This window comes from Puma concolor, chromosome D3 (genome assembly GCF_028749965.1).
Source record: "Puma concolor isolate L17-30 chromosome D3, mPumCon1.1.hap2, whole genome shotgun sequence".
NCBI lineage: Eukaryota > Metazoa > Chordata > Mammalia > Carnivora > Felidae > Puma > Puma concolor.
The window spans coordinates 72,983,591-73,001,390 of NC_141678.1; the positions used below are offsets into that span (position 1 = coordinate 72,983,591).

At 36.1% G+C, this 17,800-nt stretch overlaps 1 protein-coding gene across 4 annotated transcripts in view; it reads left to right on the top strand.

The window, feature by feature from the left end:
- DCC (DCC netrin 1 receptor) overlaps window positions 1-17,800 on the top strand; it is a 1,162,490-nt gene that overhangs the window by 1,046,257 nt on the left and 98,433 nt on the right. For 3 of the 4 annotated variants that reach the window (XM_086683010.1, XM_086683012.1, XM_086683009.1), the window contains exons 20-21: window positions 4,063-4,257; window positions 9,143-9,175. In XM_086683010.1, coding sequence (XP_086539136.1) covers window positions 4,063-4,257; window positions 9,143-9,175 — 228 coding nt within the window. The remainder of the gene's footprint in view (window positions 1-4,062; window positions 4,258-9,142; window positions 9,176-17,800) is intronic. The other variant, XM_086683011.1, reaches the window with a different exon arrangement.

Sequence of the window (17,800 nt, forward strand, 5' to 3'; positions counted from 1 at the left end):
CCATTTGAAATCCATTCTAGGGTGTGGCTTTACTCATGTACTCTGCATAGAACCGAGCATCAATTTGTAAATATATATACTTCAAAAAGATTAAACAAAAAAAGAGGACAAAGAAGGAGATCTAGATAATGCCAATGCCTAGATTCCTTGATTGTAAACTGGCAGCTTAGGAATTTGTACTGAGATTTTCAGGAGAGAATGGAGAGAATTTATTATATGCTTGGCATCATGCTAAGCACTTTAGTATTATAAGGGATTCCATCTTCCTATTATTCCACCTCAAAATAAAGAGACGAGAGATTTCTAGGGGAAATAACTTTCCCAGAGTCCAATAACCAAGAAGTAGCAGAGCTAGGATTTAAAACTCATGTTCATACTCTTCACTATTACACTATGTTTTGCTCCAGCTTATTAGTATTCAACTGGTTCAAATCAGTGATTCTCAACTGATTTATGTTTTAATTTATTTGAGAAAGGATTGAGCATGCTATATTTTAAAAGCTCCCCAAGTGATTTTAATGTACAGCTAGAGTTTTGAAACATTGATCTAAATAAATGCAGCATCCAACATTAACATCAGAGACCAACATAGTTAAAAAAAAAAAAAAAAGTTAGGTCTTCAGAGATTGTTTCCGTATCAGTACTATCCAATGGATAAGATTATGTTATCTTTTTTGTGTGTCATTTGATGTTCTAGTCCTGTTTTCCTCTTTCTTAAATTCTCTTTCCTCTTGACTTTTGTAAGATCACCTACCCACTTTTCTTTCCAATTTCAGGCTAGAGCTTCTCAGTCTTATTAGCAGACATTTTATTTGCCGTTTCTTAAATAGATCTTTTCGTTCTCTTTGTTACTTTATCTGAAAAAGTGTGTATAGTATAGCCAAGACTTTGGTGAATACAAACTTATGTCTCTCAAATCTGCATCTCCATCCAAGGAATTCTAAACATGCATATCCTACCTCATATTATACATTTCTACTTGCCTGTTTTATTGGCACCTCCTACTATTCCCCAATCCTTCTCTCTCTCCCTTCTTTCTCTTTTTGTTCTTTTTTCTTTTTTGTCTACCGCCCACCATAACCAGCCAAATAATGCATTCTTATATTCTGTAATAGGTTGTAAGACCGTCCAGGATTGTGGCCCCACTGAGCACTCACTACAGTCAGACGTGTCTAAATATTCTAACTCCCATCATTTAAAAAATTTTCAGGCTCACCCCTTTGCAAAGTTGGAAATTTAGCCATCTTGACTTCTTCCTCTACCTCCCCTTCTCATATAATCAGGAGAAAAAAATCTAAACGCTTATTATGTGGCTGAAAATTCCATAAAAACAGGTTTCAGATTTTGATCAATACTTTGTCTTCAGCATCAATATTCTTGACACTTAGTAATTAATTAATAAATATTTATTGAGTAGAATAATCATTGAATTGCTATTAAATCTATTGCTTGACTTGAAGTCAAAGTTCTAGCTCTTCCAAATATGACACTTCCTTAAGCTTTACTAATATTAGGAAAAAAAGAAAAAAGAAAAGAAGGAAGGAAGGAGAGAAAAAAATGAATTGATGGAGCATTTACTACGTAGTCACTATATATAAGATATTATAATATGAACACCCACCTATATTAGATTCCTACAATGCATTACCTCATGGCAACTTATTTTCAGATGAGAATATTGAGACATACTTAGATTAAGCAAGTTGGTCAAGGTTGCAAAGTCAGAAAATGATAGACCTATGGCTTGAAGTCAGGTCTTCCTGAATCCATAGCCTGGTGTTTTTTTTATTTTTGTTTTTGTTTTTTTAGTATTTTTTTTACCACAAAGAAGGAAGAAATGAGTCCACCATTATATATCTATTGATATACATGATTATTAGAATCAGTTTTTGAAAGAGGAAGAGCTCATACTGGGCTGAGCTCCTTGCTAGTAGGAATCATCTTGGTCTTCCTGATACTTAGCAGGTGACCCATGGAAGGGAATCATTGGTCTGTAGGAATAAGTACAGAAAAAGACAGAAGAGAGGAGAAAGGTGGAATTGCACATTTTCTGACACTTTCCTTTTGGAATTACAACTGCCTATTTGTGTAAGTAGTCAAAATGACAGATGTATGATGTTACATTTTATACGTATTTAGACAAATGTGATTCTAGCAGGAGTGCCCACTTGTGTTAACAATCCCAGGTCTTATCACCCAACACAGGATATAGTTTTCATTATTTGGCTGGTTATGGTGGGTAAGAGACAAAAAGAAAGTAGAAAAAAGTAAGAGAGGGGCACCTGGCTGGCTCAGTCAGTTGACCGTCTGACTCTTGATTTCAGCTCAGATCATGATTCCAGGGTCGTTGGATCAAGCCCTGTTTCAGGCTCTGTGCTGAGCATGCAGCCTGCTTGAGAGTCTCTCTCTCTTTCTTTCTGCCCCTCTCCCTCATTCATGTTCTCTCTCTCTCTAAAATGACTTTTTTTAAGTAAGAAAAAGGATGAAGAAAAAAACTTGGACACAGAGAAATGAACATATAGATACAAAGAGGTTCTGGGAAACCAACGGATTCGTTCTAACCTGTGTGGAAATCCGTATGCTAAGACTTCAGTCCCACACCAAACTCATACATCCAAATGAAATTATATGGTTTCTCTAAGGCCAATATTTAGAGTTGATGATTAGAGAATGATGTAGCAGTAAGTTTCTATTCTCCATCTCAGGTCTCAAATTTACAAAAAAAAAAAAAAAAAAAAAAAAAAAAAAAAATAGACTTCCCCATACGTATCAGGGAATCACTTCGAATAAAATTGGGAATTGTCAAAAGCTGATCTTACACACTTAATCCTACTTATTTGATGCCAGAATTGTCATTTTTAAATGCTTACTTGAATGCTTTTTACGAACGAAAAAAAAATCCCCAAAACACAAGGAAGGCAAACATTTTATTCTCATATGATAAATAAACAAAATCAGGAATAAATATGGCTGACCTGAGAGGAGAATACAATTTTCCAAGTTTTCAGTGTCATTGAACAGTTACAACAGCCCATAATACCTCTACAATTGCATTAAATGTCATGAATGTAAAACATTATGTGCTGACTGGCCAGAGGATTTCATTCAATAACTGAGTTTCAATACCTATTATGTGAAGTTGATTTTATTGGTTTCTCTGAAGAATAAAAAGCAATATAGGATATGGCTCCTGAACTAAAGGAATGTTCGTATCCTTTTGAAAAGATAAGATATGCACATGATAAAAGCTAAAAACAAGCAAACAAACAAACAAATAAATAAATAAAATACCAGAGTCTTCTATTCAGGACAAGAATGGAGACTATTCTGACTCAAGAAATATTAGAAGATTGTATTGATATTGATCATGGGGGTTGTTATAAATGAGTCAGAAACAACTTCTTTGCCCAGTAATATTTCACAATCCCTTTTGAATTATGGTCTTCCAATTTTAATATGAACCAGAAGGAGGTTTCAGATAGTCTTTCCAAGTTTTTCAGAATTCTTTACCTGGGTCTTTCATCTTTTACTGAGCTCTCTGCATTATAAGACATTCATATCTGCTCATCAACATCTCAACAGATGCCAAAAATGTACAGATTCCACATATCAACTAAAGCAGTGATTCCTGAACTTGTTTGAATACAGAAATCACCTGGAGTGCAGATTGCCAAGGTCACCATTAGCCTATTTTGTTGTCTATTGCTGCGTAACGGTATCGCCACAAACAACACACATTTGTTATCTCAGTGTTCCTGTCAGTCAGGAATCCATGCACAAGACTTATAGGCAGCAGAAACCTTGTATTTTTAAATATGGCAGATATTTTTGTTTCAAATGGTCTATTCAGTTTTCAGATTCTGTACATTGAAGCAATTATTTGTCTGATCTTTGCAATATCAAAAAAAAAATCATTTCTTGCCAAAGTGAATACTGTAGTTTATAGATTGTGAATGTAAAAAAATCATTGCAAATTATATTTGGGAAACATGAGTGTTTAGAAACAGAAGTATAGCATGCAGTCAGTATACTAAACAAAGTTAAATTCATCTATTTACGCAGCTTACATCTTGTTTTATACCTTGGATAAGAACATACCAATTGATGACTGGGTTATGGAAACAATCAGTGGTGATCGGCTTACTCATCAAATCATGGATCTCAACCTTGACACTATGTATTACTTTCGAATTCAAGCACGAAATGCAAAAGGAGTTGGGCCCCTGTCTGATCCCATCCTCTTCAGGACTCTGAAAGGTTTGAATCATTTTCTAGTACAGTATAGCCTTTCTTTTTCTGTGGGATTGTTGTAAAATAGTTATGGAGTCTGAGTTAGGAACTGTCTTTGCCATCTCTGTTGGCAGCATGACTACAATGGACATTAAAAATAAATTTAAATGTACATTTTTATGCTGAAAGCCAGCATGTCAAAGAAAGGTCTATTTTGTTATCACATTTTCTGCCATTGGCACAAGGCAGGAATATTTAACTTGACTTTTTTTTTTTTTTTCATTTACAATCCTTTTGGAATTTTGTATTGATTTCATGTATAGTGGTTCTATTCAAAATATAATGAAACTTTTTTGCCATTTTATGTAAGGAAATAAAAATTAAAAAGCACTGAATTATGTGAATGCCATACTACTGCCCTTTTAAATGTTTTCTTTGAGGAACTATTATCCTTATATGTAAAAAGAAAAGTTGATATGGCAAGACAGAAAATCTCAAACAAAATGAATGTGTTTATTTTAAGACCTAGGGTAGCAACAAGAAAAAAAAATCTTGCAGTATGATTACTAGAAGAAAACTCCCCATGCTTGCAAGAGTAAAAATAGCTACTCAATTCAAGCATAGTTATATCTTCATAAAGAAAAATGGTAAGGCCCAAGAACAGTGACTACATCAAAATAAACTTCATGTTAGTCCTTACTATTTTAGAACAGTATTTTTCTGGGAGACAAATGGTTTCAAGAGCCTCTGTTATTTAGCAATTGAAAAAAAATTGAATGTTTCATAGCTGATATTTAAAGATGTTTATTTAGGTATGATGTGTGTTGTTCTAAAGCCAGGTACTCTCTTTTAAACCTGTGACCACATTATGTCTGTATATCTGGCTGAAAACTTGGTAATACATGATGGCAAACAACTGAAAAATTAGAAACATGAGGATGGTTGACATTTTCACCCAGTTGGTTCACATATTGAAAGAAGAGTCTTAGAATAATTGTATAGTCATTCAATTCCCCTAGGAAAGGTACCCTAATAAATAGTAGACTGTTGAATTCTGGTGAAGGAGCTAGCCTTTCAAAGCTGGACTTGGTAACAGCTAAATCTGAAAGTTTGCCAAGAATACACAGACAAGCATTCAGACTAAGCCTTAGTGACAGTTCTTAGCGACAGAGGAGAAGTTGGGGAGGGAGGGAGGCAGGAGGAAATGAGTTAATCTTCATCTCTCTGGGTTTTTAGGACTTCATGTCTAAATCAGGTTTCACTCCAAATGAGCAACTGAAAGGAAACTGGTTCTTCATTTTGTGGGAGCATGAAATGTAACTAGATACTGTTTCACAAATGCTTCGTCTTTATCTATAGACAAGTGCCAAATTAATTTCATGCTCACATCGTGTGCCAACTAGAGATCTCAGGGAGGATTTAAGATGATTTAAGGCATCCAAGTGTATTAAACAGCAGACTGATGAGTGATCACAGGATTTACAGACCCACACTGATAACCGTCCTGTAGATTATTTAATGAACTCTGTATCTCATTTGGTACCATTTACCTTAAGTGCCTTAAACTCATCTATGAAATGATGTTCAGAACTGAGAACAAATTCAGGAATTTGTTATAATTGTCCACAAGCATTATTTCTAATATCTTGATTTGGATGTTTAATATTGTCTGTCCTCGATAGGTCATGCTCAATTAATAGTCAATTCGATTTTAAAACAAATCTTGGTCACATAGTAAACTAAGGTTTAGGTGTCTTGATTGCATTCTAAATTATTTAGAAATATGGATCTTGCCTATCTTTATCAATAATTGACATTGTACATGCATGTATCCTACATGTTACAATGACAAATATTCTACATCAAATAAATTACTCATAAGAGATTTAAAGCCACAATGAACCAAATCTATCCTAAAGACATCAAATCATGCTTCTGCTCTCTGATTTAAGATTTTTAGTTTCCAAAGCTGCTTCAAAACATAAGGTCTCTGTTCATCAGAATGTAACTTTGTTTGACAGCAAGAAAGGCTCACATGTTGTCCTGAAGCTGAGAAAGCTCTCAGTAGTCTACTGGGTAACAGGCAAGTGTTTCATTGCAAATCATGCCCCAGGCAGGTGTCTACAAACTTCATTCTTTCATACACAGTCTTTGCAATGACAGTAGCATTTCCTATGAGAGACTAGAGTTTTGTCTTTGGTTTTAGCCACCAGCAAGAGAGGTATAGGAAACTCAATCAGTAATCACTGGTTAATGAAAATGGCATTTATAATTAAAAAAGGATTAAATTATAATACCCTTGTGTACATGCATGTATGTGGTACATCTGACTGTTTCTTTGGAATGTTAATTAAAAGAACCTTGAACTTGATTCTCTAACCACATAGGACTCTGCAGTTATACCCCTTGCTTCCCCAAATACTCTCCATTAGGATACCCATACCCTGTTAAACCCTTGGAAGAGGTACAAGATGCATGTCAATCTCTGTCTATCACATGTGTTGTCCTCTCCAGTAAACTAAGCTTCTCCATGTTGGCCTGTCAAGAAATAGGAAGACAGGATGCTTCTGCCAAAACAGGCCAAAGTGGGATTCTGTGAAGAGGTGGAGTCACCTACACACAAAAAAGCAGAGTCTTTGGCAATGAAACAGCACAAAAGTATGGTCTATTCTCTGGGCATCCCTAATCATCATACTGACGTGAGCATCTTTCCCACCTAAGGATATAGAACTGAAAGTTCCATACCAGAATACAAAAAAGTTTTAGTCTACAAATTATTTTTGACAAAATACATGGTTTTCTTGACAAATGACAGGGGCAAATAAAAAGTCAAGACACAAATTATGACACTTTTAAGCCATTATTTGTCTTTAATAAAAGGTAACTATTAGGATATATTTTATCACTGTTGGGAAATACTCTAGTTGATAATTTTTCTTGAGACATTCAAATTTCTCAAGTTATATCCAATCCAAATTACTAAAAGTAAAACAAATCCAGAAGATAAGAATAGGATGACATTGTTGCCCATAACATATATTTACTTGTCACTTGATAAAAATTTCCTTAAACTAGATAATACATATGTGAGACAAAGGGGAGAAATGAAGAAAATGGGATGAAATTGTTTTTTTTCCCTTTTATTGATGTTATCCCAAACATATGTCCCCTAAATATGACATGCTGACTAGGGTAGTGTCTCAAGTGTGTCCTGTTCTGGATGCCAAACTTTCACCCTTTCTGGATTGCACGGTCACATATGATCCTGACATATTCCCTCCTCATTCTTACCAGAGACCTGGTGTGGCACTTCCTACAACATAGTGTTGTGTCTCAAAAACTACATTAGGATCTCGGTAAAAATCCTATCCCTCTCTATAAACTAGATAATGCAGTTGCCTATCGAAAGCACTTTTCATCAACAGTCTCCTAATACTATAATAAAATGTATCCTTAGAGGTTATTAGTCTTTAATGGGAAATGGGAGAGAAAATTAAGAAAAAAATTAAGTTGTGATGATTAGACTAGGAAAGATTAGGTTAGACAACCTGGTGAATTAAAAAAAAATGTTTGTTAAATCTTGAGGAGCTACAATGACATTTATAAAATTTATTTAAAGCTGGTAGAATCTTAATATAGTAAGTACTCTTGTGTGTATACCATTTTCCAAAGAGTCATTCAGCGTTCAAAGTCTACTGCAGATTAAGATACGTTTCTCGGTCTATCCTTTTTTCATAGAATTTGTCTATATATTAATTTTAAATAAAAGAAAGGAAATTATTTTAAAAGTGATAGAAATTTGTAACTAAGTTTAGGAATTTGTCCTTCTATGATGTGACGTTCATAAACCCTATTCATCTGAAAGGGGCTTTTAAGTATTTCCATTCTATATATTCTTTTGGTCAATGATTTGTGTACCTTCAGTCAGGAAAGGAAGGGCCACCACTTCTAAGATATTTGCTTTAAGTTATTTTTCAAGCAACGATGATGGAATTGCTGGAGACTGCTAGCTACCCAGAATGAGAGAACTAGGGTGCTTGGGTTATAGGTTGCTGCCCTAGGAACACTATCGTATTTCTCTCTGTGTGAGTTTAACTGAGACATATAAAGAAGCAAACACAAGGGTAGTAGCCTACATGTCAAGTTTTAGTACAGTTGAGCTCAATAAACCCAGAAGACTGGAAGCTCAAAGAAACTCCAGGATAGGGGAAATAATCCTAATTGATGGAGACTGACAATGATCGACATTGGTCAAAATGTCACATCACAATTTTATTAAAGTAATGATACCATGGACTTACCTCCTACACAGTTATCGTTTATTAATAGAAAAGAAGCCACCTTAAAAAATTTAGGGATATTTTTAAATTGAAAAAAAATCATTTTCAAGAACGGTATTCATAATGTGCCAGAAGTTGTGAGCAGTAGGAGTTTTCTCCACAAGGTCTAAAAACTTATCAAATCATTTAGATTAAAACATATTTATTACATTCTATTATTTTACTCCATCCATGTGGAAATTAGTTAAGTTCTCTTGTTGAAAAAAAATTGAAGACAAAAAATAGCTTCTTTAGCTTATTTAAAACATACGGGTGATAAGTATTTGGTAATTGCATGCATTTTTTGTATGTATTGTATATTAATTAAGCTCACATGATGATCATTCTTGAGGTGTAGAGGAATAAAACAAATCACATATTTTTAAGAACACGCCTAGCAAAACCAGTGTTTTCATTTTTTTTCCTCTACTATTTAATAGAAATAATCACATCAACCATGGTTCCTTATCAACTTTATTTCAACAGGGCTTTGGCCTTGATACGAAAACTTGCTAACAAAACTGTTGATTTGAAGTGTCAGCTTTCTTGCTAGGAAGTGTCAATGTCTAATAATATTTCTTTCTCCCCCGCAGTAGAACACCCTGACAAAATGGCTAATGACCAAGGTATGGTGGCTCAATCTGTCATCCTTTCTCTCCTTGAATCAATTCTATCTGTTAGGAATGTCAGTCATTATTTTGTATTCCTTTTATCACCTGGGCCATACACCTGATGAAGCAGACACTGGCGTGATAATTAATCTTGTTAATGAAGTTCTGTTTGGCTGAAGCTGCAGGTCTGTTGGGGAAGATGTAAATTTTCTTGAGAGGAAATTGTTTTGTCTCTATTCTGAAGGACCAATTAAAATGTCAAGCTTCTTTGTATGAAATAAATTTTTAGTCTCTGTCTGCACTTCTGAATAATTCACATTAAGTATAATTAAGCTCAGCATAATTTTCAAGCTGCTCTTACACCCTTTCATGAGCTATGGATTAAAGTTCTGTAGCTCTACAGAGAAAAACCATAAATCATGTGAGCTTTTTCTCTACGGTAAGCTTCATTTAATAAATAAAAACAAAGTTAGGACAACTTTCTTAGAGCATTACTATTGTTCTTTTTGAAGTCAGAAAGCTTTCATTCCATGAATCAGATGCTGGTGTGATTCAGAGTATTTTATTCTCCTTCCATTCTTTTGCTAAAAGCTGATTCATGTAGAGAAACAGGCATGGTTTTTACACAAAGGAAAATGGAGATAAATAAGAGTTATCCATCAATTCCCAGGTAGATATGAATTTGCTATTACCATGATTTTCAGACTGATAAATTAGGTTTCCATTGTTTTTACCCCAAAGGTAATTAGTAGAATTCTAGAGGAGAACAAGAATAGTTTATGTGTTGTATTTTCTTTAGCATGTTATATTCTTTAAAGAAAGGGGGAGTTTAGAAGTTTTTGCAACTGGTTGTCAGTGATGTTAGTATTTGCTGGCTTAGAGTCTACAGTTTGTATATTCTGTGTCTTGCTTTGGATGTCTACTGTCAGCAGAACCTGCTTGCAGGCATCATGTCTCAGAAGGCACCATCTCGTAAGATTGGAGGAAAACATTCTTTCGACAAGAATGCTTTTTAATGTTTGCGTATTGAGCATCTGAATGTTAACACTAACATAAGATTTTCCACATAGTAGTATTTTATTTCATGATTCGGTCTTCAGGTTTCTCTCTTCTGAGTCTTCCCACCATGCCTCTGCTTCAGAGAGAACATGAAGAAGAGGATCTCTCTTCTTCTTCAGAGAGAACATGGCTCTGGACATTACACACATAGAGTAATAAAAATGAAGCAATATATAAAAATGTCTACCCAGAGTTAACATTTCCATTAATCACCTAAACTTACTTCTGCTTATTTCCACTTAAAATATTTTTGAAAGATCAATATCTACTAAATGGTAATATTTGTAAACTACTAATGATGAACACTGATCAGTTAGCATACATTTACTCAGGTAAATTAAATATTAGTGCTGGCCAGATCCAAAGCTAGAATAATTGATTAGCAGAAGCGGTTTTATAAAATAAATAGGCAGATAATTCCTAATTTTTAAAATTATATTTAGAAAAATAGACAGAAAACACCCCAAAATTTAAAAAAAAAATTTTAATGTTTATATTTGAGAGAGAGAGAGAGAACAAGTGGGGGAGGAGCAGAGAGAGAGGGAGATACAGAATCCAAAGCAGGCTTCAGGCTCTGAGCTGTCAGCACAGAGCCTGATGCGGTGCTCAAACTCACGAGCCTAGCCATGAGATATGACCTAAGCCGAAGTTGGACGCTTAACCGGCTGAGCCACCCAGGCGCCCTCCAAAAAATTTTTAAGTAAGTGAACCAGATGAAATCTTACATTGTTAGAAACTTAGGTGATGACATGCCTAAGTTTTCTAATAAATGGATTTTGCTGTTATTTTTCACTTAACTGCTTTGTTTAATATTATTTAAAAAAATTTTTTAACGTTTATTTGTTTTTGAGACAGAGAGAGACATAGCATGAATGGGGGAGGGTCAGAGAGAGGGGGAGACACAGAATCTGAAACAGACTCCAGGCTCTGTGCTATCAGCACAGAGCCTGATGTGGGGCTTGAGCTCACGGATCGCAAGATCATGACCTGAGCCGAAGTCGGATGCTTAACCAACTGAGCCACCCAGGCGCCCCTGTTTAATATTATTTTAAGCTACCAAAAAATATTTTGTAAACTGGTCCTTTTATAAAAGAAAACAGAATAAATGATTCCCCAGTGTCTCTGACTACATACTTTCCATGGATTTTTCTCAGATTGTCATATCAATAATGAAATCAAATCCATTATCAGGGGGAAAAAGGAATTCCCAAGAATTATTGCCAGTGGTTGAGTCTATTAACATATTTGGGCAATTGTTCTTTTTCTTCATCTAATGCTACTTAGAAAGATTCTGCCACATATTATGCTACTTGATGCCTTATTCAATCACAGCTGGTATAGAGTTGTTCAGACTGATAGGTTCTAAATTTTACATCAAACTCAAATCACTTGTAAAATTGAGAGGAACTGACAGATTTAATTTAGTGGTTATAAATAAGATCTTTAAATTCTTACAAAGAAAGCATATGAAATTTACCGGCCATCAAAATTTCTTTGTAAACAAAATTAGTCTTCTGAGTCCATGACTACATAGAAGAAAAATAACCAAGGTTGAAGATTCTTCAAAGATTGATGAAAGTAAGAGGAGAAAGCTGTTCTGAATGTTCCCACTCTCAGCACAAAGCACATCAGTTTAATATGTTTTATTGTGCCCACTGTCAGACCCACTTGTTCCTTCCCATGGTGAAGTGATGCCACAGTAACATCTATGGCAGGAGCTGAATTTCTGTTGAGAGGAAATTCAACACCTTGGGTCAGAGTTAACCTTACAAACATGAATCCTAAATGGAAAAGCATGGGGTCAAATTTGACTTATGGGAGAGAGAGTAAGAAAAGTTTTGATTTAGTTTAATGAAGTATCTTTGCAGACTTCTGTCACAGTTACTTTTTCTTGGAGTCTAATGTATGCCTTGCAGTGCATAAATGTGAAAACAAAAATTCAGTTATTTATTTGAATCAGCTGTGATTTGAGGAAAATATTTTCTTCTGAGTAATAGCAGTAGTTTGAAAATGAAATTTCAATTTACAATTTACATGGAACTCTTTTTTTTAGCTCGTGTAGTTATAAAATGATTATATCTAGCATTTTCTTATCCCTCTAGTCTAAGCCTACTCTGTAATTCCCCATTTTTGCAGCCCCTTATCTCTTATTACACATCCTAATTTTTTCCTCTAGTCTCTTCCAAGCACAAGTGGCCAATAAGTGTGAAGGTAATCATGAGATTTTACAGATTAACCACAGAGTTTAATATTTAGGAAGGTCAGGTAGGATAGGGAAATTCTATGGGCTATGTGAAGTGAGTGCAGAGGGCATAGAAATGCTGTGATTTATTTTTTCCTTTTTTTATATTTCATATTTTTGTAAGAACCCTGTGAATGTGTTTGTGTGTATGTGGACCATTGTGAGGGTAAAACGAACTCTCGTGAAGCTCTACCACCAGTCACTGTTCTGAGAATTTTCATTTAACCCTCCCTGCAATACTGTGAGATACAACTGTTGTTCCCACTTTAGCAAGAAGAAGCTGAAGCTCAGAGCTAAGTGCTCGCCCATAGACACACAGCTAGTAAGTAGCAAGGCCATGATTCAAACCCTGTTCTTAACCACAGAGTATGTTCATCCTGCATATGTATATATTCACAACCCCACACCATGTGTTCAACATATGTCAATAAGGTTGCTGTATCTAAAGTTTGTGTATGGATATCTCGCTAATATCAGCCTCCCTTTCCCCATCTCCGTAAATAGTCCACAAAGAACACAGCATAAAGCAGCTTTCAGTCTGGGGTCATCTTGTTAGTGGGATGTCACAGCACTAACTATGTGATACTGACAGTCCTTCATCTCAGGAAACACAGGGATGGTACTAATTCCACCGTCTTAGTCAGCTCAGGCTGCTAATACCAAATGCAACAGACTGTGTGGATTAAACAACACAAATCTGTTTCACACAGTTCTGGAGGTTGGAAGTCCCAGATCAAGGTCCGGCAGTTTGGTTTCTGGTGAGAGCTCTCTTCCTGGCTTGCAGACAGGTGCCTGCTTGCCATGTCCTCTCAGGGCAGAAGGAGGGCCAGCTCTCTTCTGTCTCTTCCCAACAGAACAACAACACCCTACCCTTGTGACCTCATTTAGCCTTAGTTGCTTCCATAAAGGTTAACGTTGGATGTTAGGAATTCAGCATATGAATCTGGGGCACTGGGGTGGGGGGCACAATGAACTTCACAGCATCCACTTTCAAAAAGAAAGCTGTTCTTCCATTCCCACAGATTATCTCCCCAGTTTTTCAGAGGAGGAGGCAGAAGGCAGTTGTGGGCAGTATTGGACCCCAACACATTTCTCTCTGTCTCCCAGAGTGTAGCCTGTCCACTATAGGCTATTGCTCTGTGTATGAAAAATTTGGCTCTTTGATTTTCTATAATGAGCTTAAACCATTTAGAGCTTCTCCTGGAAACATTTATAAAAGCCTCTGCTTGGGGTTGCAGTGGAGGGTAGCTGTAACTATAAAATATGACCAATTCTCAGAAGTGATTATCAGATCAAACTTCTAATCTTAAAGGGTTGTTTTTACATCCTTATATTTGTTTAACCCCCAAATATTGTTCTCCACCTTGAGGTGTCTATGTGTAAAAAGTGATCATTCTTAGCATAACTACAAATGTTTACAATGTCATGTGTGTTTCCCTGTCTGCCCATTGGGGCATTTTGAGGTGCTAGGGCCATGTCACAGTACATTAAAGAGAATAGGACTCTTCATGAAATGATCTGTGTCATTGCTGAGATGAATCAGGAAGAAAATGCTTGCTTTGAGCACTCTCAAGTGTCTTTTCACTCTCTGTAGCCTGCAGAGAGGTGATCTAAAACACCACATCTACAAAGGAGGCGGAAATTCATAGGCCAGTTTATAGATCCAGGTGCTGAGTACTGTCCTCCCACCAGGAGGGAGAATTATTCTCCTCTGAATTGTGGTAATGGCAGGTAAAGCTCTGGCTTTCCCATCAGCACTTAGTGTGTGCTCCAAGAATGGGATCAGATACCTCAAATTCTAGTACCATCTTGCCACTGTGACCTCCTGTGTGACTTTGGGCATGTGACTGACATCTCTCAGCATCCTCACCTGCGAAATGATGACTTTAGCCCAAGTTATCTTTTATTTTCTTCCATGATTTCAGATGATTGAACTTTAAGATTGGTATTGGGATAAAATACCCAAGCATAGCATATTCACACAGTGTAGCACTTCACATTCTTCTAAATTCACATTTAGAAGAATGATTGATACCAGTAGGTATCTGTGCACTGTCCATGTACTATCATATTTTATCCTCATAACATTCCAGATGTAGAAAATGAGACACCGAGATGCTAAAACTTGCCATAAAACACTCACAGTAGGTAAGTGGTTAGGCTAAGATATATACCCAGGTTAACTAAATCTAGAGTCTCTGCTCTTAGCCACTGTATAATTTCTGGAAATGCAGTGAGTTAATTGGTTCCTACTCTGTTATCCAAAAAGTGAAGCCTAAATGGCATCACCATACATTCACCTAGTTGAAAGTTCTTTGTCTTTCCTCAGTAGGGTATTCAGACAAAGTACTTAACACTACACCTGCCATTTTACACCTCAGTAGGTTTAATATCATGAATAAACAGAACATTAGTTGTTTCCAATTTCAAGGAAATAGGGTTTTCAAGGCAGTCTAGTCAAGCTTGGAATTTAGTTAATGTAATCCAGACTTTGCAGGGTTTGGATTACAGCAGCCAGGGTGCCGTTTAAAAAATTGAAGCCTTTAGCACCTTTTGATGGGAGCTATTTAATTGAAAATTATAACCTCTTTTTACCTTATTATTGTGTGTAGTCTCGACTACTTTATTATTCAATTGCTTGCTACACCCTCTTGAAAGAGCTATTCTCACCTGTGCTTTTCTCAGGTCCAAATTTTACAATTCTAGAAATTATGATTCTGGTGTAAAAGTAGGGGTGAGAAATGAGTAGTGAGCTTTTGATAAAGTGTTGAGGTGCTTCTCATGTTCCCAGCAAGCAGTCAAGTAGCTGCCTAAATCAACCTCTCAAGAGCTTTTATGTTTCAGTAGGTAACTCCAAAAGAAAACACATACTCAGTACTCTTACGAATTGATATCATTCATGGCATAACTCTAAGTTTCTCAGACCCAAAAGATAGACATGTTTGTTAACAAGCCCTCAAAACGATTTCTTAAACAAGTTCTTCTTGTAAGACTCACTTCATTGCTGAATGTCCTTCTTTGCTATAGACATTAGCCAAATACCAGGCTCCTGGCTTTATTTTTTGCCCACTTCTGTTAGTCCTGGACTCTGCCTCCTCAATTCTCTTCCCAAAACTCAGATGGCTCACTGATGCTTATGAAATAAAGTCAATTCTTTGACATCCAGACTCTGACTGCCTGACACCAACCGCCCTTTTCTAGCTTCACAACTAGTACATCCCTCCACATATGCCACAGCCAATTAGCAAAAATGCACAAATCACTCTGGGAAAGGTGAATTTTTCCAACTCTGTTTGCTAACTGGTACCATCCTCTTACCTTTAGCAAGACTTTCTCCTTTCTCTAGCGAGTCAGGTCCTCATCCTTTTTCTTTTTTTTTTTTTAGCAAAGGAATTTAGGTTTATTAGGTATCTTTTCATACTTGATAGTTATTGTCCAATGAAAGATTTTTTAAATTTTATTTTTAAATTTACATCCAAATTAGTTAGCATATAGTGCAACAATGATTTCAGGAGTAGATTCCTTAATACCCCTTACCCATTTAGCCCATCCCCCCCCACACCTCCTCCAGTAACCTTCTGTTTGTTCTCCATATTTATGAATCTCTTATGCTTTGTCCCCCTCTCTGTTTTTATATTATTTTTGTTTCCCTTTGCTTATGTTCATCTGTTTTGTCTCTTAAAGTCCTCATATGATTGAAGTCATATGATATTTGTCTTTCTCTGACTAATTTCACTTAGCCTAATACCCTCCAGTTCCATCCACATAGTTGCAAATGGCAACATTTCGTTCTTTTTGATTGTCGAGTAATACTCCATTGTATATATATACCACATCTTCTTTATCCATTCATCCGTCAGTGGACATTTGAGTTCTTTCCATACTTTGGCTATTCTTGATAGCACTGCTATAAACATTGGGGTGCATGTACCCCTTCAAAACAGCACACCTGTATCCCTTGGATAAATACCTAGTAGTGCAATTGCTGGGTCTTAGGGTAGTTCTATTTTTAGTTTTTTGAGGAACTTCCATACTGTTTTCCAGAGTGGCTGCACCAGCTTGCATTCCCACCAACAATGCAAAAGAGATCCTCTTTCTCTGCATCCTCGCCAACATCTGTCATTGCCTGAGTTGTTCATGTTAGCCATTCTGACAGGTGTAAGGTCGTGTCTCATGGTGGTTTTGATTTGTATTTCCCTGATGATGAGTGATGTTGAGCATTTTTACATGTGTCAGTTTGCCATCTAGATGTCTTCTTTGGAGAAGTGTCTATTCATGTCTTTTGCCCATTTCTTCACTGGATTATCTGTTTTGTGGGTGTTGAGTTTGATAAGTTCTTTACAGATTTTGAATACTAACCCTTTATCTGCTATATCATTTGCAAATATTTTCTCCCATTGTCGGTTGCCTTTTAGTTTTGCTGATTGTTTCCTTTGCTGTGCAGAAGCTTTTTATTTTGATGAGGTCCTAGTAGTTCATTTTTGCTTTTGTTTCCCTTGCCTCCAGAGATGTGTTGAGTAAGAAGTTGTTGCAGCCAAGATCAAAGAGGTTTTGCCTGCTTTCTCCTCCAGGGTTTTGATGGCTTCCTGTCTTACATTTAGGTCTTTCATCCATTTTGAGTTTATTTCTGTGTATGGTGTAAGAAAGTGGTCCAGCTTCATTCTTCTGCATGTCGCTGTCCAGTTTTCCCAGCACCACTTGCTGAAGAGACTGTCTTTATTCCATTGGATATACTTTCCTGCTTTGTCAAAGATTAGTTGGCCATACGTTTGTAGGTCCATTTTGGGGTTTGTATTCCATTCCATTGATCTGAATGTCTGTTCTTGTGCCAGTACCATACTGTCTTGATGATTACAGCTTTGTAGTATAGTTTGAAGTCCAGGATTGTGATGCCTCCTGCTTTGGTTTTCTTTTTCAAGATTGCTTTGGCTATTCGGGGTCTTTTCTGGTTCCATACAAATTTTAGGATTATTTGTTCAAGGTCTGTGAAGAATGCTGGTGTTATTTTGATAGGGATTGCATTGAATATGTAGATTGCTTTGGGTAGTATTGACATTTTAACAATATTTGTTCTTCCTATCCACGAGCATGGAATCTTTTCCCATTGTTTTGTGTGTGTCTTCTTCAATTTCTTTCAGAAGCTTTCAATAGTTTTCAGTGTATAGATTTTTCCACCTCTTTGGTTAGATTTTTTCCTAGGTATTTTATGGTTTTTGGTGCAACTATAAATGGGATTAATTCCTTGATTTCTCTTTCTGTTGCTTCATTGTTGGTGTATAGGAATGCAACCAATTTTTGTGCGTTGATTTTATATCCTGCAACTTTGCTGAATTCATGAA